Below are 21,371 nucleotides of genomic sequence, written 5' to 3'. Positions count from 1 at the left end.
CATAAATGTATAACAGCAACTTGGGCTAGCTTGATACCTCCCTTGGAATAAGGAAATCCAGCCAGGCGTATCCATGTGATCCGCCCCTCTTCCCCCCTACACCACCACCCCCCCCGCGCGCGCGCGCGCGCGCGCGCGTGTGTGTGTGTGTGTGTGTGTGTGTACACACACAGGTTTAAAGTTAATTCATTCCCAAGATCCCCCAGAATCTTTCCTTTTCTCTTTTCTGGCAGCTCTGGTTCCTAGCCTGGGTTGTAGTGAGCTTGGGGGCGTGGGAGGGGCGGGAATCAGGCGGCCAGGGAGGCGGGAGGCGGGAGCCGGGAGCCAGGCGCCCGGCGCCGGTGTGTGTCGCGCCCGCTCCTGCCGGGTGAAAGTCCGGGCCGGGTTTTGCGCCGTGCCCCCGGGCTTGTCTCACGGCCTCCAGCCGCCGCCGCTGCCGTGTTTACTGAGCTCGCGCGTCCTGATATCACTCCGCTGGCATGGAGGAGGAGGAGGAGGAGGTGGAGGAGCGAGAGGAGGCGGCGGCGGCGGCGAGCAGTTGATCATTGTGATGGTGGCAGGAGCAGCGGCGGCAGCGGCAGCCCAGCCGAGCGTTAGGGGCTGCTCTCCGCGCGGCGTTTTGCAAAGGACTTCGCCGATCTACTTTTGCAGTCGCCTCGGACTGTCCATGTGTTTACTTCCCCCAGCCCGAGGATTCGCTATCTAGGATCCTGTGAAATGCAACTGAGCAGCCAAAGTACTTTGAGAACACGGGGCGGCATAAACACCAAAACTTTTTTGTGGAAGGAAAATGCAATAGGCAAGCTTGCCGTTTTCCGATGCGGCGTGGAGTGAGTGTGTGTCGCGCGTGTCCGCACTGGAGGCATATGCTTGTGTGTGTGTACATGGGGTGTGCTTTTCGGTACGTAGGGAGAAAACGCTTGCCAGCCACCGGAAACCTCCTGGAATTTATTAGAAAATAATGGATTATCAAAAGAAGGCAGGAGAGGAGCGGATCTCCCCTTGAGTTGCAACCCGATTTGCTGCTGGCTCAGTTTTGTTGTGATTCTTTTTTGTTGATAGGTGTCTGATGGCATTCTGATCCCCCCCTTTTTTTCTTCCTTGAGCTTTACAGTTTTTACAAAAAAAAGAAAAAAAGAAAAAAAAAAGGGAAACAAAAAACCACCCCAAAATCTCCCCCCCCCCTTTTTTTTTTTGCCCCGTCGGGATTGCTGTTTCCATCCATGTGCTTGCGTCTCCCCCGCGTTCCACTTAAACTATTTTAATCCTTGGACCCAAGGAGGAGGCTGATAGGGGGGGTGGATAAAAAAAGTTCTTCCAAAATAGTGTGCCCGGGGAGCAGGATGGGGGATTTCGCAGCCCCCGCTGCTGCTGCCGCTGCCGCGAATGGCAGTAGTATTTGCATCAACAGTAGCCTGACCAGCAGCAGCAGCCTCGCCGGGGCCGGGATCGGTGTGAATAATACTCCCCATAGCACTCCAGCTGCTCCGAGTAGCAGTCACCCCGCTGCCGGCTGTGGCGGCGGCGGCGGCGGCTCCGGGGGCCACGGCGGCGGCTCGGCGGCCGTCCCCAAGCACAGCACCGTGGTGGAGCGGCTCCGCCAGCGCATCGAGGGCTGCCGGAGGCACCACGTCAACTGCGAGAACAGGTACCAGCAGGCTCAGGTGGAGCAGCTGGAGCTGGAGCGGCGGGACACGGTGAGCCTCTACCAGCGCACTCTGGAGCAGAGGGCCAAGAAATCATCGGGCGCCGGCAAGCAGCAGCAGCAGCAGCAGCAGCACCCGAGCAAACCCCAGCAAGATGCGGAGGCTGCCTCGGCCGAGCAGAGGAATCACACGCTGATCATGGTGAGGGCGCGCGGGCAGGGGGCGCGGGGCGCGCGCGCGCCTGTGGGGGGTGTGTGTGTGTGTGTGTGCTGCTGGAGCCGCTTACATTGGGGGACCGGGGGTCTGGTGTGCACGGCGGGCGACGTGGGGCAGAAGGGTTCATGTGGGCAACTTTTCCGAGAGGGGAAAAGCCGCGGCCGCCGCTACCTGTTCCTCTGTCAGGGTTGTCAGATGTGGGGAAGAGGGGGCGAGAGGGGAGAAGCCAGTCACGACTGCGAGGGGCGGAGGGAGCCTGGAGGAGCCGCGAAGGGAGGCGCTGGAAAAGTTTTTTTTTTTTTTTTTTCTTCTCCTCTCCTTTTCTTAGATACGGATTTGAAAGAGTGTGAACCCAGAGTTGAAACCTCGCTCCTCCTCTTCATCGCTCCCACCCCACCCCACCTCTCCTCCCCTCCCCTCGAAAAGCCGCCTCGTCTGTCTCCCCAGACCCGTCCCCTTTCGCCCACCCCTCTCCGCACGTCCGCCGGGGTCGGGGAGACATTGATGCTGTCCCGATTCTGGGCGGGCACCAGGCCCTCAATCCCTGGGGGGGCGGGGGGGGGGAAGCAGAGGTTCTCGCCTTTTCTCCCCAGCTCACCCCCTTGGGGTTGAGAAAGTCTGAGAGTTTTGTGAATGAACTTTGAAGTGGGTGAGAAGCGAGCGAGGACGGCTGCGGCGCGCCTCCGCGGGGGGAGCGCGCGCGGGCGCGGGGCGCGGGTGCGCTCCTCGGCGGGGCGGCCGGAGCCCGGGGTCTGGCCCGGCAGGTGGAGCTGCGGGTCGGGGCGAGCAGAGAGCGGCCTGGGCGGGGGCGGGAGGGGAGAACTGAGTCTTCTGTCCCCGGAGTCCCCCCACCACGCAACTTCACTGGGGATCGTGTCCCCTCCTCCTCCTCCTCCTCCTCCTCTCCAACTCGCGTGCACTCAGCTTCTCCGCCTGGACCCCCGCCAACTTCCCGGGCCCGCACCGGCGCCCGGAGGAGTGGATGGGAGCGGGGAGGTGAAAGAGGCTTAAATGGCTGGGTGGGTGGGTTCGAGGCAGAAGGAGCAGCCAATGGCTTAACTTCTCCGGGAGGAAGGGGCAGTCCCCACTCCCTGATCCAGAGGGTAGAATCCTTTCTCTTATCTGCTCTCTCAGGTTCTTAGGCTTTCCTTTCGGGGTGGGGGACGGGGGGTGGGGGCGGAGGCCGGAAGTTCGGGAAGGTGTCTGCAGCCCCTTCCCCCACCGCTTTTGCCACCCGGGTTAGGGAGGCGCGGGGGTGCGCCGCGGGCCGGGCGGTGGGGGTCTGAGAGCGCGGGGCGCCTTTGCCGGTGCTCCCGGCACCCCGCACCTCCACCGGTGGCCCTCGCCGTGTGCGGAGGGTAAATCGCACCCGTCCCGGGTGTCGGATCCTCGGCGCCGGGGGCGGTGCGGTGCCGCCGCGGGCTAGCGCCGGGCGCTCGGCGACAAAGAGCCGGCTTGGGGGAGGGGAAGAGGCTCGGCGGCCTCGCTCGCTCCCCACCCTCTCCACGCTCTCCACCTCCCCCGCCCCGCACGTGAAGAGGAACAATTTGTTTATCTTGGCCTTCAAGAATCCTGCCCTCCTCCCCGTTCTCCGAGGCCGCCCAGCCCCTCCTCCCTTCACTCCCTCCCTCCCAGGCGCGATCCTGCCCAGTCCCGCCGGCAGCACCTTCCTCCTCCCCTTCCTCCTCCTCCTCTCCCCGATCGTCCTCCCGCAGCCCGCTCTCCCCCACCCTCTGGGACGCGGCCGTGGGGGAGGGAGCCGGCGAGCAGCGCTTTGTCCGCCTGGCGGCCCCGCTCCGTCCCGGAGGCCGCGGGCGGGGAGGGGCGCAGCGCCCCAGCGCCCTGCCCCCGCCCGGTGGCCGCTCCCACCCGCTCCCGCCTCCGCCCTCCTCCTCCTCCTCCTCCTCCTCCTCCCCGGCCCCGGAGCCAGCCCCGCGCGCGAAGAAGAGGCGGACTTGGGGTTGAGGAAGAGCGAGTGTCAGAGAGTCAGGGAGGGCGGTGCTCGCGTTACAAACAGGAAGCCTAAAACCGCTGGCACACTGTAGCTGGTCCGATGGTACCCGGAGGCGGGGCAGGCCCTGCCTCTGGCCTGGATCTCCCGTGCCCTCGGGGGACCTATTCTCCCCCCCCCCCCCCCCCGCTCCGCCCGGGCTCTTCTTCCCGCCCCCCTGCCTAGCGCCCATCCGCAGACCCGGAGACCCACTTGGTGAACCTAAGGATTTGCTAGGCATTAAGCCTTAGTGACTAAGGGTATCCTCCTAGCCTACTCCACGCCTCCTTGTCTGTGTTTGTTCGCGCGGATGGAGCAGACATGGGCTGTGATCGTCAAGTCCCCAAATCCCAGCCCCACACAATCTCCCCCCGACCTCTGGGGTGGAGAGCTGCTGTGGATCTGACCTCGTCCGCTGGGCACCGCTGGAACAAAAGCCAGCGCCTTCCTCCGTGCTCCGTCGCTTTACCTCGCGGAGCGACAGCAGCAGAGTGGACGGGCAGAAAGTTTTTGTGTTCTGGGGGTGTTCTCTGGAGGATGCCCCGGGGGCCCTCGGAGGGGCCGAGGGGAGGTCTCCTCGGGGTGCACGCGCCTGTGTGCAGGTGGAAGCAAGCCCAGGATGCGGACTTCACCTGGAAGGAGGAGGGAGCAAGCTCCAGCCAGGGCTTTACTTTTGAAAATGGAAAAATGCTCCTTGCTTGAATGGATGGTGTGCAGAATAGGAGTATATGCTAGCTTCGGCTGTATTTCACATAGGCATCTCTCGCTGATAACGAGTAGCAAGTGTGTGTGCTGAGTGTAAGGAAAATAAACAGCCTTAAACCTTAAGCAAAGGATTGCATGTAAATTCCATGGGCCACAAAAAGGAAACAAACAAAAAAATCAACACCATCTTCTACAATTTACTTTCCTTTAAAAATAATTAGGGGTTCACTCTGGCCCCTGAAATGAACGGGTATTTTAACTTAGCCTGTGTACGAGATAAACTCTTGAAAAAGGGGTCACAAAGAAAAATTGATCTGGTTTTCCTCGAATTGGCTGCTGGCTTATAGTTTTGCTCAGGTAGGGCACAGAGCAATTTACATTTAGTTCACACACTGGGCCCTTTTTTGGAAATCCCTAAAGAAAAGCAGCCGTCAGAGCCAAATAATAATAATAATAATAATAATAATAATAATAATAATGGTGATGATAAAAATAAAGATGAATAGGCTCCTTTTCTGTTTTATTGCTATTGTTTACCTTCGTAGAGCCAATATGTCCAAAGTACTAAATATTGATCCGTCTCTTTCTGCCTGGCTTGGGTGAAGAAGGCTGTCTCATCAGGCCTTTACTTCCGTGATTTGTTTTCTTATCTTACACATTTACACGCATATGCATGAAAAACAAACAAGCAAACAAAAAGCGGGGGGGGGGGGAATGAGGTGAAACAGAATCCTTCCTTGGCTCCAGACTGCTGGGAGGGGCCTGGGTCTTGCTGGGTCTCTAACAGCCCTGTTAGGAGGCCTGGTGCACTGGCCTGCGTGGGAAGGGGCATTACTTGGACATGTAGTCAGATGCTTTTCCCCTGGCACTCACTTTATTTATACGGAAGTGTTCCCCTCCAAGATTTATTGGTGAGACCTATTGATTTCACTTATTACAGAGTCTCAGTTGAAAATGTGCCCTTTCCTAAAATAGTTTTAATTATTTGTGGTAATAGAAGGAGACGTTGTTCACTCTCTGTCCTTGGAACTGCACTCCTGCTTAAAATATGAAGGTATATTCCAACCAGCAAAATCATTTCAAAGCCAGAGATACAAAGACTTGACAAAGGTGTAATCACTCAGGCACACCAAAAAGCATGACAATGCAGTCTTCAGAATTGCAAAATGGTGGTAGTAGGCCTTGACCTGGCTAAGTTTCCCAGTTTTCATGACCTTTTCACTACATTCGCACCATCGCAGTTTTCAGAGCATGCTTAATTTATACCCAGCTCGCAGACTGCAGGGATCTAGGGGATTCCTGCTCTGAAGCGTTTATCCCATAAAATTCATTTGGTGATAAACATATTAATTATTGAATGTTAGAGAACACGGCAGCCTATCCAGAACATTCTCATTCATTCCTGGAATAGATCCAGGAAATGCCATCCTATCAGTCCATCGCTAAAGCTCCTTATAAATGGATCTGGTTTCCTGTTTCTTATCCTGTTGGAGGTAAATCACTGGCTCTCTATCCAGTTGTTTTTGCAAGCTTGTAATGTCAAACCGTTTGTAAAGCTTTCCTCTGAACCTCTCCTTGGCTTCGCCTCTCCTGCTGTCCTGGGTTATAAGATTGACAGGCATTTCTTCCATAGCCCAAGAGCCCACATAGGTGTACCTTACGTTTGTGAAAAAAAAATTTTTTGTTGTTGAAATTTTCATTTCTCTGTGCTCCATAAGTGCTCATCTTTTCTTTTAAATCTCAAGAATCACCCCCCCCCCCAAAAAAAAGCTCTAGTGCATATTAATTGTTGTTTATGTCTTTTGATATGGTGCATTTTATTTAGTGCTGGGCAGCCAGTGATCGGGAAAGTAGAAGCAGAGTTAGTTAATCATTAATCATAATCTATAAAATGCTCTCAGGCTGAGTTGGTTCCCAGGGAAAGCTGAGTTTTCAGGCAGGTAATATATGTGACACTTTCCATCCTGTCTCATTAGAATTATAAGCAAGCTTTAGAACCTCACTAGGAAAAGAAACAGTCCAGGTACATGGTTTACTGATACTTCTGTAAGAAGAGGGATGAAGATTTTACGCCTTAAAATAATTAGGTTATTTTCTTAAATACTTCTCTGAGACCAAGAGCCAACTGTTGTTAACGAGGTTTTCTGACAGGTTCTTCCATTTGGTTTAGATAATAATGGGAGACATCTCTCCTAACCTCTCCCACTCCTCCCTCCCTTCCTTCCTCCCTCTTTCTTCCCCCCTCCTCCTTCTCTCCCCTTAGTGTGCTACCTACATGGAAGGAGTCTAGTGTAAGAAACCATATTGCACATTACATAGTAATTGTTGGATACATTAGAAGTATTTATGTTTCATTTAATGTCATTGATGGAATATTATTTGTGATGAGGAATATTCACATTTGTGATGTTTGTTATTTAACAGTCCTGCATTCTTGAACTTAGGATGGCCAAATTCTGTCATCTTTTCCATGTTAACCATCACAGAGAACTGTGAAATCAATCAATCAGACATTAAAAGCTTATAATGAGGGGCACATTTAAAACCTGAGACTTCATAATATATGTATGCCTTTTCACTTTCCCAACTAGCTTTGCAGTTTTTGAAACTCTGTTATTGGGAGCTGGTTTTCAGTTTTCAGATCCTGTGGATGCTTGCTTTGTTTTTCTTTCTCCCTCCTACTGCCAGCCGTTTGGTCTTCTCTCTGATCTTCATCACCTTTACCAAAGAGTGGGAAGAAGCACTAAGAAGGGAAATTTAATTTTGGTGCGTCCTACTCTCATAATAAAATCATTGAGTGAGATTTCAATTATTTTAGGTAAATTATGGATTTGGTTTTGTATACCATGTACTCTTCATTAGCACAAAAATAGAGAATAGATTGAATTTTACAATTTCATTCATCCTTTCAACAATATTGGTACATAATCCCTAATGCTTCCTATAAGTTAAAGTACTAAATCACATTCTTACATCCAAGACTTTTACAATGTTTATTCTTTGGTCACTTTCAGTGTTATTCTAGCTAAGGTTAAGGGGATAACAGGTTTTTTTGTTGGTTTGTTTTTTCATCAGCATTAGGCTTGATGCCAGTGACTTCTCAACAGCTTCAGGCTGAGTTATATCCCCTCCTCATGACATTTTAAGTAAAGTACTATGCTTTACTTTCTTGTTCTTTCAAACTAATTTGTCATTGGTTTCTGCCCCCAAAAAATTGACTTACAGGTGACTGTTCCACAGTTATAGGATACCCCAAATTATATTTCCATTGAAAAATACAGCATGCTTTTCAGGCAGATGCATTCCAAAAATTCATTATTCATGTTTGTTACTTGGAAATGCAGCTTCTGCGAATCAGCCATCACCAAGAACTGATTAATTATCCTTCACTTAAAATTGTTGTGTGTGTTCAAATCTAAGAAAGTTTAAAGAGCTAAAGAAATAAGAGCTAAAGAAATATTTAGGAGACGGAGTTAAGAGGCTGGTATATAACAAATGCATCAAGACCCAGGGTTCCATTCAGAGAAGGAGCACACTTTTTTCTTTCTTTCTTTTTTTTTTTTTTAAGTCTACCTGGCTATTGCATCTGTTAAACAGTTTGCGATGTGGATAAGCAGCTGCATTTAGGAGCTGCACAGCATTCCCTGAGGGCCAAATACACACAGGCATGGAAAAAAGAAATGACTGCCAGTGGCTTGGGCTTTTTTTTTTTTTTTTTTTTTTTTTTTTTAAGGCAAGCTATGCATACTATCCTTGGGGGATTTAATAAAAATCTCAAAAGGCTCGAGGTATTTCCTCTGACATAAGGAAAGTGATTCCCAGAGAATCATTTAGACACTTCCTTTTAATTATATTGGACCTCCCATTGGTTGGCATGGCCTTTATGCTGAAGTAGGATCTTTGAAAATATGAATAACTTATAGTCATCCTCCTTAGCGATGGCTTAACAGCTGTAGAAAACTGAAGTGAAATGTTTAATTTTTAACTATCCACCTCCAGCATTTCCTTTCTGACTCCTTCACTCTCCATCGTGTTGGGGAGAATTTGGTGTGTCATGCTTCCTGGTGTGAACTCTCTCCGGCGTTTACTTGTACACCCGAAGGGTTGCTTAGGACACATTCTGTATCTCCCCTCCATCTCCGGATATCTCTCTCCGCCTCCAGAAAACGCTTGTCTGGGCAGGCAGTTCTCTCCCTGCAAAGGAGAAGGTTGGAGAGCCCCGAGCCTATTTGTGTAGTTTCAACCCTGTCCTAAGGCTTGCAGGGCTCCAGAAGACAAGCCCCGTAGTGCCCTTTGTCATCACAGGGGTTGGTTATTGCGTTCTTTGGTTGTTTGGTAGACATTGAAAATAATCAGTGATGGATGGTACCCACTGATGATCACCTTGAAGGTAGTATGGTAGGTACATCAGGGAGGAGAGGCCGGAGGGCTTGAGGGTTTCGCATCACCTGGAATGGATGGCCAGGGAGAGACACATAAGGGAGGTGCTGGGTTTTGCTTGTTTGTGGTAAACAGACTGTACCTGGTGCCTGGGGAGTTTCAGAGGTAAAGTGTGCTTTTTGTTTTCTGTTCTGAGCCTGCAACCCCACTGAAATGCAAATATGTATTTTCCAGAGCTAATGGCAATATTGTCTGTAAATGGAAAGAAATCCATTTCCTAAAATATTTCACTGCTCTCTTAAATGACCACTGTTGCCATTTGAATGGATTCAATGTGGTTTCCTTTAAACCAGTGATTTTTCACTCCATGGGGATGATGCCCTCCCACCCCCAACACTTGGCAACATTGGGAGACATTTGGGTTGTCACAGCGGGAGGAGTGCTACACTGTGTAGCGGAGAGAAGCCAGGGGCGCTGCTAGACATCCTACCGTGCACGCCCCACAAAGCGTTACCGGGTCCCCATACCAGGATTGCTGCTGTTGAGAAACCCTGCTTTAAGCAAGGGGCTCCCCTCATGGTTGCCAATACGCAGTGGGGATGGACTCACAGCTTTCCCAGCACTCCCAGTGCTCACGGGGTGGAGCGAGGAGGTGCTGCCACGTGGCAGAGGGTGGCTGGGAAGAGGTACAAGGACTGCCGCTTGGATTTCGGCTCCAGCCATGTGACAGGCTGGCTTTTCGTCTCCCCTGTGCCTCCGTCTCCTTGCCTATCAGGAAGGTGAACGGTACTCACTCTTTTTACCTTACAGTGTGGTCGTTAGGCTCAAGTGAATTGAGGTATACAAATGCTAGGCCTATTTTTATGAATTACGTTCAATTTGCTTCCTTGTTTTGCCTCCTGCCCACCTGCAGACGTAAAGTTGAGTGATGTGAGGCATGTTTCACTCATGCACAGGCCAAGGTCTAATGAGGAGGCATTGAGCAACGGCTTCCGATTGGACAGCATGCCCAGGCCCTGGGATACAGTGGCATCCTTGCTCTCCGTCGGCTCCCGCAGCAGGGCACCGTTTCATGTTTCAGATGAGGTTTATGAAACGGTCTTTGCGGTTTTAGGAGAATGTGCTAATGGAGGTCATTAATAAAGGAACATTTAGGAAAATCCTAAGGGTGCTAAACGCTTTGTATCTTCTTACAGCCTTTCTGTAGCTGTGGCTTCTATAACAGCATTTCTCTCTCTCTCTCTCTCTCTCTCTCTCTCTCTCTCTCTCTCTCTCTCTCTCTCTCTCTCTCTCTCTCTCTCTCTCTCATAAAATCACTTTGTCGATGGAGAGGATTAGTTGGCATGACAGAGAAAAAGGTGAAAGTATGGTTGTTAAAAATGAGGTAGATGATCGCCTTTGCTTCCCTTGACCTGACCAGGTGACTTGTAAGTGCCATGGCTTGACATCAAGATTGTAGAGGAAATCAGACAAAGAGGAGAGCATTTAGAAGAAGCAAGCAAAGCAAGGTAGTGCAAGACTTGCCACTATGTCACAAGAAGGACAGGTGGAAGACCTGGAGGTGTTCAGTCTGACTTAGGAGAGGATATGGTTGCTTACCATATTTGAAGGGCTGTCCTGTAAGAAGGGCCTAGATGTGCCCTTTGTGGCCTCAGGGGGATAGGTTAGGATCGTGGTTGGCAGTTATAGGAGCCAGGTTTGTTTTAATATAAACACACACACACACACACACACACACAATTGCATGAAAATTAAAGCTGTTCAAAGATGCAATAGGCTATCTTGATGAGGGAAAATGTTCCAGCAAAGTTGTTCAATTGGCTGCAATGTAGCAGAAGGGATTTCAACATGTTCTTTTAAAAACTGTAACACTTTAAAATGACATAGAAATAAAACAGCAGTTAGATGAGGACAAGGACTTTGTCTCTCCATCTTTCTGTCCTCATGATTAGAAAAAGACCCACCTGTCCATGGGAGGAACGCTAAATATGTGTGGAATACATTAATTGCAAGTAAGTAGATTAAGAAGTGACTTAATTCCTCTCTCTCAATGTTACCCCCTTCTTAGAAGTTATCATGGTTTAGGATATCTCTCTCCAGGCCTTCTTCTGTTTGATTACTTGTATACTAAATGTTGTATATCATTGCATGTTAGTTTTTTGTTTTTTTTCTACAGCAATGAAATTATATTACACATAAGGTTTTGAGATCCACTTTTTCATCATACTATATTTTGGAGATCAATCCAAATAGGTTAAATCCTCAATTCATTCTTTTTACCTCTTAGGTAGTATTTCATAATGTGAATGTTCCATGGTTCCCTTATTATAAGACACATTGGTAGTTTCTCTCTCTTTTTCTCCCCCCACCCCATTGCCAATTTAATATTACTACAATGAACATCCTTATTCATATTTCCCCTGTACATATATGAGCATTTCTGTAGCACAGATTAGGACTTCTTTCTGTATAAACAGAAAAAAATTGGCCAAAAAAAAAAAAGTGTCTTTATCTAATCCTCCTATATAATAAAGAGGTAATATGCAAATGGTCATTAACATCGTGATGTGTAAGAACCAGGGAAGAGCTACAGGAGGGCGGGGCAGCAAGCTCCTCCTGCAGGGATTTGTGCGCAGGGCTACTAGTATAATATAATAGAGCACCTGAATTATATTACTGCCCACTTTAGGGCAAATGATAAATGTGTCTCCTTTAAAACATGGCTTTAAAAGGTGTCCACTCTAGTAACTGGTGTTGGTCTTTGCCGCCTGGGGGAAACATGATTAGTCTTCAAAGTCTGTATACCTGGCAACACATCTTACAGGAATGACGTCCCTTCTTTTCCTCTGCTAAAGAAGAAGCTAGGAGGATGCTGCTTACCCCTCCTGCTCAGGCCCTGAGAGCGGGAAATTCACTTCCTGGAACAAGTCTGCAGCTCCTGCCCTTTCCCCGGCTTTGTGTTTCGCAGGCCCCTGTGGCTGTGTTTCTAAAGCGTGGTTCAGTTGGGGACACCGTGCCTGGGGCGGCCGTGGGTGCAGGTTTGCCTGGTCATACAAACCTCAGGTCTGTGAGTTGCCACCTCCTACAGGTTAAATTGCCCTGACTAATCCAGTCATCTGCGTAACGTGGTGGTAATAACAACCTGCTGCCCTGGCCAACTGTGGGAAATGCATCAAAATGGACTCACCTTGACAGCCACCGGCAGCATCTGCTTAGACGGTGAGGGGTCCCCTCGGTCTTCATTATCTCCGAGCTGCAGGGGTCTGAAGGCTGCCCTTCACCGGAGTCCTTGGGCATCCTGGTTACTCTGGCTGGAGTCCTGGTTGCCTCTGGCTGGACTTCCTGGTTACCTCTGGCTGGGCATCTTGGTTGCCTCTGGCTGGGCATCCTGGTTACCTCTGGCTGGAGTCCTGGTTACTTCTGGCTGGAGTCCTGGTTACCTCTGGCTGGGCATCTTGGTTGCCTCTGGCTGGGCATCCTGGTTACCTCTGGCTGGAGTCCTGGTTACCTGTGGCTGGGCATCCTGGTTGCCTCTGGCTGGGCATCCTGGTTACCTGTGGCTGGAGTCCTGGTTACCTGTGGCGTAGCAGCTTCCCTCTCCCGAGTCTCTCTTTTTACGGAGCCAGAGCACTTTGGCTCCAGAATCCATGCTCTTGTCTGCAGCATTCTTCTGCCTTCACCTGGCGGAGGTGTTCCTTCCAGAAAAGGCCGTGTGAGCACCTGCATTTCCTAAACAACCGTGCTCTCCCCAGGAGGAGTCTTCACCTTCCTGACGTGCCTTCAGGTTTTAAGATCAGTTTGAACAAGAGCCCCGAGGAAGACGCGTGGTAGTGCTAGGCCTTGCCTGTCCCATCGCGAGGAGCCCCGCTCTGTTATCTCCTGGCCTCCCCCGCTCCTGGCCTGTGTGCCTTCCTTTCCCCGTCCGTCCTTTACCACTGCCTCCTTTCACCATTGAGGCAGTGCTGGGGCAGCTGCAGAGTTGTAAGAGATGTAGGCCGCAGTTATTTGAACCACAGAAATAAGCCAAGGGTGGGATGGAAGTGCTTGGTGGCCTCCACTTCACAGCCACTTTCTACTACCGTGTTTCCCCGAAAATAAGACCTACTTACAGGTTTCCTTTTGAGTGAAATATAAGGCATCCCCCGAAAATAAGGCCCCCTTAGGCTAAACATGAGAGATTTGGTCCACTGATTCTGAAAGAAATGGAGTCACAAGAAATTCACCAGGAAATTCAGGAATTGGATTGTTATGATGATGTTCCAGAAGATGGTGACATGATTGTCATTGAATAAATGAGTAAATTTTTGATACTGTAGGATTCACAGTTTGTCTGGTTTGTGTTGACAACTACCGTACTACCGTACCGTATACAGGTAATAAATTTCCTTTATTTTCATTTAACAATAAATGTATACCGTATTCTTCTTCATGAAAAAATAAGACATCCCCTGAAAAATAAGATGAGCGCATCTTTGGGAGCAAAAATTAATATAACACACTGTCTTATTTTCGGGGAAACAGGGTAAGTGACTCCAGCAAACAAAGCATCCTGCTTCCATGCAGGACAGCGACACTCAGTGCCACCGGAATGTTAAAAAAAATGCAGTATCTGTTTAGTCGGGGCACTGACTTCTTTTCCCTTAGATCGTCAAACAAAAAAATGAGCCTCGCCCATGTGGCTCCGTGTTTGAGTGTTGACCTATGAACCAGGAGGTTATGGTTCATTTCCTGGTCAGGGCACGTGCCTGGGTTGTGGGCTCCATCCCCAGTGAGGGGTGTACAGGAGGCTGCTTGTCAGTGATTCTCATCATTGATGTTTCTTTCTCTCCCTCCCTCCTTCTTCCTCCCTGAAATCAAGAAAAATATATTAAATGACAACAGCCCACAAACACAATATCTGTTCAGTGTGAATGAATTAAATCACACTTATTTTTTGGTTAGGTTGGCAAAAAATGTATCTTTAGGTGTGCCGCCAAATTTTAGTAATTAGTTTATCTGTGCCATGAGATGAAGAAGGTTGATGACCTCAGTGCTGCTTTGTGGCAGCCATTTTCTGCCAGGGACTTAGCATCTTAGTGAGAAAAATCCCTTTGGCCAGCTAATGTGATGGGCTGGGTGCTTAGTGCGGACTTCAGGGTGGGGGATTCAGACTGAAGACCGGGAGGTCTCTTCTGCTTCCATAGCTTGAATAGCAACAGTAGGCTGTGTACAGGAAGGAGCCTTGCTCCTGATCTCGCACCCGCGCCATCCGCTGTGGTAGCTAAGAGACTGTTAATACTGCTGCTCGGGTCAGGCAGTGTGATTTCACCCTTGACTTTTGCTGTCAAGTTTAAAGAAGTCACGTTTAGTTTTGCTACTCTACTGTCTCTCTGAGGAGTGTCATCTCACTTTTCTTGCATTTGTCTCTGATTTTCCCTGCATCTGTTTCTTTCATTTCTAGTGCGAAAATGTGCTGAAGGTGACTTTCATCTCTGTGCAAGGTGAGCGAGTGCCTTGCATTTTGTATGAAGTATAACATTTACCTTTCCATTGGTTATAAACAGATACATGGTTACCAGATTATAATTGCTGAACAACAATGATTTTCTAACAGCTATTGGGATTGCAGCTATGTTGCTGTAAACTTATAACTTCCGATTCCTTTGGAAAGCATTTTCTTATCCTCTTTGAAAAAGTTTAGAGATAATTCTTAACAGCTAATAAATGACTAGAATCAAGCCATGCCTTATTGTGGTGTTTCCAACCGTCCAACCTTGAGGAGAAGGCAGGGGAGGGGGGTTAGAGAGCAACCAAAGGGCTTGTATACACGCATATTAGCATGACCAATGGACACAGACACAGGGGCAGTGGGGGCTTGGCCTCAGGGATGGGAGTGGTGGTGGTGGGGTTAATGAGGGGTGGGGGGAAGGAAACATGTAATACTTTAAACAATCAAAGTACTTGGATTTTGTTTAAAAATATAGTAATAGATTATTCTGAATAGTAAATGTAAAACACTTAGCAAAATTTGAAAAATTATATGTAAGAATTTAAGACATGTTAATTTTTTATTATTAACGTATAAACCTTTGATATTTCAAAAAAGAAAAATACGTTCAAAAAAATAAGTGTTTCAGACTTATTGGTTTTTCTTAAGGGAGTTTAATAACTCTGTTTATGCACTTTTAATTGGAGTACCTGAGTGTTAAAGTTAATATTTTTGCAAAGAAATCTGATGTGTCAGGAAACAGGAAGATTGTTTGGATACGAAGTAAAAGCAATGCGATGACCTTGTTTTGGTCGTTTATTCCTGAGTTTTGGCTTCAGAAGTCTGTGTGAGGATCATGCCAGTTCCCAGGAGGAGTCAATCCTCCATTCCCTGGGGTTGCTCCCAGCCTCTGTCCTGGGCCCTTTTGTCCCCAGGTCTAATCCACTGTGGCATTCAGTCCTTTCCCCTGTCCCAGTGAGCAGAGCGTGCGGCCAGCGCACCGGCCGCCTTTTCGCAGGCAGCGTGCAGGTGGTGTTTATCTTTAGTCACCCAGGTATTTTCTCCCAGGGCTGTGTCCAGATCCACACCTCAGGCTGGTAACGTCCTGTGACTCTTCACATCCTGCACTCACCCTGGACCAGATGTTTGGTAAACAGAGGTGGCCAGTGTCAGGGAGCGACTTTTTCTCAGCGCAGGAGTTGGTGTGGCTCAGTGGTGGGAAACGTGTTCTGCAGTTTAACCAGACGTTCCTGAACGCTCTGCAGCTGCGACTGGGTTTTTAAAAACATTTCCTTCAGTGAGGCCTGGGAACCACGGTCTTAGATTTGGATTTCACGTTGCTGAATTCCCAGAGCCTATCGGAGGAATACGTGAAAAAAGTTGTTTGTCATCCCAGTAAAAAGCCACATGCAGAGGCTATTCTGGGCAGGTGGCACTCGTTAGAGTGGAACAGTGTGGAGGCCACAGCAAACAGGAACACACAGCGGTAACAGAGGGTGACCAACTAGGACCGACTGGGACTTGGAGGATCAAGGCTATCTGGCAGCGGGCTATTGAAGTTCAAATGGGCTGTTGCCTTTCCCCCTCCCCCCCCTCCCCCCCAGGGTTTGATCCTTTTCTTAGATTGAAAGGACTGATATGAATTGTTCAGGGCCTTTTATTACCTTTGAGTCTGTGGTCCAAGCTTGGAATGAGAACACTGAGAAATAGGTAACCACGGCCAGGGAGCTTAATGACAGTGGGAGCTTGTGGAGTCTCGCTCTGTCCCCTTGGCCCGGCACAGGCGGTCTGTGTCTGTCTGTGTTACTGGTTTGGTAGGCTGGGTGCTTATCTGTGGTCTGGAATGTCCAAGGATTGCAAACCTAAGACATTTGCTTCCCTCTTTACCCTGAGGTGGTGTAGTCATTTCTGATACTGGCTCCTGGGGGTGGGGACAACCCTCTATGGAAGGGGATGGGAGGGGGGGGGGGGAGCAGGGGCTGGCTTTGGTACTCTCATTCACTCCTTCGAATGCCATTCTCACTACTCTATTAACAGAGAGTGGATACTTTTTAGATAATTATTTATGCCTGTCTTTTCCTTCACAGTATAATGCACACTTCACTTGTTTTCTTCAACTTTTCATAATATATGTGCTTATGATACACTGAAGAGCAATAAATTTGTGAAGGGAGATAATTAGCGTTGACAGACTTATAGAAAATGAGCCTATATGAGGAAGAAGCAAGAGGATCGCTTAAGAAAAGGATTCCATTACGGGGTTTGAGGGAAATTATCCAGATAAGGAATTCTGCAGTGTTTTAAAATTCACAACCCTGTGGGTGGCACAGGTTATAGGAAGAAGTGGATCATTCTGTGATTTTTTTTTTTTTAAACTTCAATATTTTTCACAGTTAAAAAAAAAAATCTCCACTTTTAATTCTCAAGATAGAATTTGTAAGTGGAGAAATTGAAGATCCCGAGCATTAAAATGGGAGGCAGGAATGGGAAGTCAGCCTCTGGCGCTGAGAATTCCTCCTCTTGTCTGCGGCCTGCTCTCACTGTCATCTGTCCTGGCAGGAGTGCACATCGCCTTGAGGAACTACTGGTTAATAGCTATCTTACCTTAGCAGTGTTTCCCAAAGTGTGGTATGTGTACCCCCAGGGGTACGGGAAGAGTTTGGTGGGGATGTGCACTGCACCGTGCTTAGCTGCGCCTAATTCTACATTCTCATGAGTACGAGGGGTACTCAGCGTTACGAAAATTATAGAAGGGGTACACATATGTCAAAAGTTTGGGAAACACTGCCTTAAAGGATCGTTTTCCTCTCCCTTTGGTGGCTCATGCCCTTGTGGAAGGGGCCTTGGAGATACGGAGCTCGCTCAGCATTCAGTGACTCAGGGGCCCACCCTGCCCCACCCATGGGCACCCTTCTCCAAGGGGACAATGAAAGCGTCTCCGTTTCTGTAGAGAAAGAGAGGAGCCATGTTAGTCCTACTATTATTGTATGTTGTTTTCTACTTTCCGAGTTGAAAGAACACTTGTGGGACAGAGTGTGAGTGATTATGGCAGAGAAGGTGGGGGGAAGGGGCAAAATGCATGTTGTCTGAGGTAAGCAAGGCCCCAGCATCGCTGTCATTTCTATGGGGCATCCTGCCTGGGCCCAGTCATGCCTCATTCACAGCAGAGGCCCTGATGATACAGGGTGATAGAACATTCTTAGATATAGTGGCTCACCAGAGAAAAGAAGAGGCATTCTGGGGGAATTCCACCAAGAAAGAGAAAGAAACCGCCTGGGAGGCAGTTCACAGTCCAGTACCGGACGAGTTACATTGGGTTCCCGCCCGCTCTCAGGGCCTCTAGGCATCCACTAGGGACTTGCATGGAGGGGTGCCGGGGAGAGACTCTGAAAAGCTGCATTTTCCCCGCAGACTGAGCCCCGTGTCACTGGGGATCGGAGCGCGGGGCCCCTTGACAACGCCCAGCTTCTCCTTCCTCCACCCCCGCGAGCCGCGTCTGCCCCTGCCCATCCCCGTGTCTTTTGTTCCATGAATAAATATTATGTGGTTTGGTGCTCATTACTCTTTGATATGAAAAAAGGCAATTCATTAGGCTGGAGGAGGAGAGGGAGGGAGACACCATTTTTCACCCGTGCATCCAGCACGGTTACCCTGATTTGAATTCCCAGAAAAGTAATAAAACGGGGGAAATAATGACCCAACAGCGCCCGGGCTGACAGCTGTGCGGCACGCGGGCGCGCGGGCCGGCCGCAGGACAATATTGCGGAGCATATGGGGCCCTCGCGGGCCAGTTGTTGAGCTCGGCGGCGGGCCTTTGTCTGGGGGACCCTCCTGGCGTCGGGCCGGTGGCAGCTCTTCAGAAGCTTCCAGTCCCATTGGCAGGCGGGCCCTTGGCACGGGGCCAGGCTTGCCGTCCCCGGGCTGAGGCAGGCCACGCGGAAAGGCTCCTGCTTGCAGGGCATTCACACCTCCTCACGCTGGTCACTAATCGAATCATCTGTTCAGTGGCTGCACATGGGGGCCCTTTTCCACAGCAGCTCAGGGGCTCCAGCACAAAAGGGAGATGCTCTGCGGGAATGTGGTCGCGACAGGATACCCGCGTCACCCTGCCCCCGTCACCGGCGCTCACCTGTCCTCCTGAGCGTGAACGCTGCTCTGTGTCGGTGCTTTCCAGAAGCGCTTTGCACGTGATCTCTTCATGCTTCAGGCTTCAGTAGCTCAAACCAGGAGGACTGACCCGGGCAGTGTTGCTAGAAAGGAGAGAGAAGACCCTTCTCTCCGTTTTTCACAAGACAGTGCCGAAATCAGCCCTCCGCTTCTTGGGCCTGCATTTTAAATGTGTGAAGCTGGCATGTGTGTGTGTGTGTGTGTGTGTGTGTGTGTGTGCATACAATGACAAATTAGCTCCACTTCCCCCTGACGGGTTCTCCCAGGCTGGCCCTGTGAACACGCGCACGTCGGCCAGAGTGGCACCGTCATCCTGAACGCCTCTATGGCACGGCCACCCGTTCTGCTTCCTCTGCTCCTGACTCTGGACACACAGAGGGGCTGCGGGCCCTGGGAGAGCGGCTGCTGCAGGCCCAGCGGGAAGCGTGTCCCCCGGAGAGTCGCACTCCGGGAAGGGCAATAGCCGGACCCGCCGTGCTCCTGCGTGAGGATAGTTTTATTCCGGGAGGGAGCCGGAGAGAAAGCCAACAGAGTTGATATTCTGGTTGAAAAGCACCAGGTGTTGCCACTTCATTGGTCTCCGCGGGACCGGCTTTTGCAGAACAGCCTTCCGGGTTGTGTTCTGGTGTTGGGATGAGTGGATTTCTCTTTCTCACGAACAAAGGTCATTGCAAGGCCAAATCCACCGGGAAAAATATACATATGCATGTATATGTATATTCATTTATGTCTGTGATGTTCTGCTAATCACTAATCAGAGATTATATTTTAACATAAATGGGACGCTGCTGGGGGAACTGATTTTTTTTTTTTCCAACCTTGGTTTTACATTGTTGATCACTGGCCTTGCAAACCAGTGTGTTTGAGGGATGAGAGGAGAGCTGGCAAACCTGCTGTAAGTGGACAGGGGTGCGCTGGGGGAGTTCATGCCTGGGCCCTGGGTGGGGTGCAGAGCTTCGGGAGGGATGACGAGGCCCTGTTTTCTGTTGACTCTCGAAGCTGGCTACAGCAGCTCCTCACCCCGGTGTGAGCATCTTTCCAGCTTTTCCTCGACAGTATGTTTCCGCACGTCAGAAGCAGGGGAGAATATCTCTGGTTTTACTTTCCTGAGTTGCCTGAGTTAGAGGCGCAGTCGTTACCTCCTCTCCCTTTCAGAAACGCAAGCAGGAAGGTAATGACTGGAAGAGACTTACAGTGGACGCTTCCTCATCCTTGCCCCAGGCACTGCGGAGCCAACCACAGCTGTTCCTGGAGGTTTTAGTACCGTGATCACAACCTCCCCTGAGGGAGTGCAGGAGAGGAGGCAGACTGAACGAGCTAGGAGGGAAAGCTGAGAAAGGGGGGAAAGGTGAGGGTAAGAAATGAGGAGACATTTCTGGGTGTTAAGAATAGGTGAAAATTGCGGTAGATGAAGTATCCTTGCTTTCATTAAATTAAGTCTGTGAATGTCTATGGAGCCATTTTATATTTGCACAGTCATAGCAGGCCTTCTCGTGGTGCAGCACATTGTAAGTGGAGCTACAGGGAAACTCAGTTCCCTTACTAGCTCACCAGGCGAGTAGCTGACGGAGCCAAAGGGCAGACTGTGGAAGGGTCTCCGTTTGGTACAGCTCTTCCAGTTGGATGAAGAACTATGAATCCAGCCCTGGTGGGCTGGTGTGACTCAGTTGGTTGGGCGTCATCCTGTGCACCAAAAGGCTGCAGGTCAATTCCAGGTCAGGGCATGTGCTGGGGCTCGCAAGCTTGATCCCTGGTAGGGAGTGTGCAGAAGGCAGCTGATCAATGTGTCACTCTTACATCAATGTTTCTCTCTCTTCCTCTCCTTTTCTCTCTCTCTTTATAAATTAATAAAAAAATTTAAAAAAGAATATAAATCTGAACATCCAGCAGGGTTTTTTTTTGTTTATTTTATTATTATTATTATTATTATTATTTTAATAACTATTAGGAAATAGAATTTTCAGGGGTTATGGGGACAGTTCAATTAAAAAAAAAAACGTGCCCAGTGTGATTTTTATAATAATTATTTAATACCTAAAGGACTCTTATAATTGAATTTTAGGGTGCTTCATTTATATTCCAGCTGGCAAGATTTAGAAATACTATCACTTTGTGGTCCTCTAATCGCTGTCCCAAACATTCACAAAACGCCCTGTGATACAATTATAAATATCTTCTGGGGACCTTGTAATTACGTACTATCTAGTTATCATTATAAAGCACTAGGGGGCCGTGAGCCAATCAGGTGGCATTAGTGGCTGGTTGGCCATAACCCTGTAATTGATAGCACAAAGTGCTTTGGGTAATACTACATATTTTATAAGGGGGGCGGGTGCGCAGTCTGGATTTAGGGGCAGGAAAGGGTTACATACTAATTTCTAAGTTACACAAACAGGACTTTTGTAGTCAGTGCTTATTGATAGGATGCTCTGAAACAATTAACTGACACATTTGTTTAGAATAAATAAAAGACGAAGTGTAAAGATGTAGCTTAGAAACCCTGTAGTTTACGATGAAAGAAAGGGGGAGGGTACTGTTGGGTATGTAAAGCCGTGTCTTTGTAAAACTAAAATTAAACAAAGAACAGTAAGAAAACATATGTCACGTGTAGGAAATAATTACTTCATAGGGGCGCATAGTAATCCTTGAATAGAAGAGCAGAAAGTGAATGTTTTCAAAGATGCTTGTGCAAAATCAGAAGTCTTGAGCCTTCTCCTCCCAGGGCCCCACGCAGGCCTTGACGCACAGACCTTGCCTCCTTCCAGAGATCTTCAAAGTGGTCGCCACCTCTCAACAGCGA

The 21,371-nt window shown here is 49.2% G+C and overlaps 1 protein-coding gene across 2 annotated transcripts in view; it reads left to right on the top strand.

Annotated features, from left to right (window-relative positions):
• The first annotated feature begins 474 nt into the window (after positions 1–474).
• MAML3 (mastermind like transcriptional coactivator 3) overlaps positions 475–21,371 on the top strand; it is a 375,210-nt gene continuing 354,313 nt past the window's right edge. For both annotated transcript variants that reach the window (XM_084884236.1, XM_084884235.1), the window contains exon 1: positions 475–1,847. In XM_084884236.1, coding sequence (XP_084740362.1) covers positions 1,344–1,847 — 504 coding nt within the window. In that variant the 5' untranslated portion in view covers positions 475–1,343. The remainder of the gene's footprint in view (positions 1,848–21,371) is intronic.

This window comes from Pipistrellus hanaki (assembly GCF_964339955.1).
Source record: "Pipistrellus hanaki genome assembly, chromosome: 5".
In the NCBI taxonomy this organism is placed as follows: domain Eukaryota; kingdom Metazoa; phylum Chordata; class Mammalia; order Chiroptera; family Vespertilionidae; genus Pipistrellus; species Pipistrellus hanaki.
Note: the sequence above shows the minus strand (reverse complement) of the source record. Positions and strands in the feature narration are given on the sequence as shown.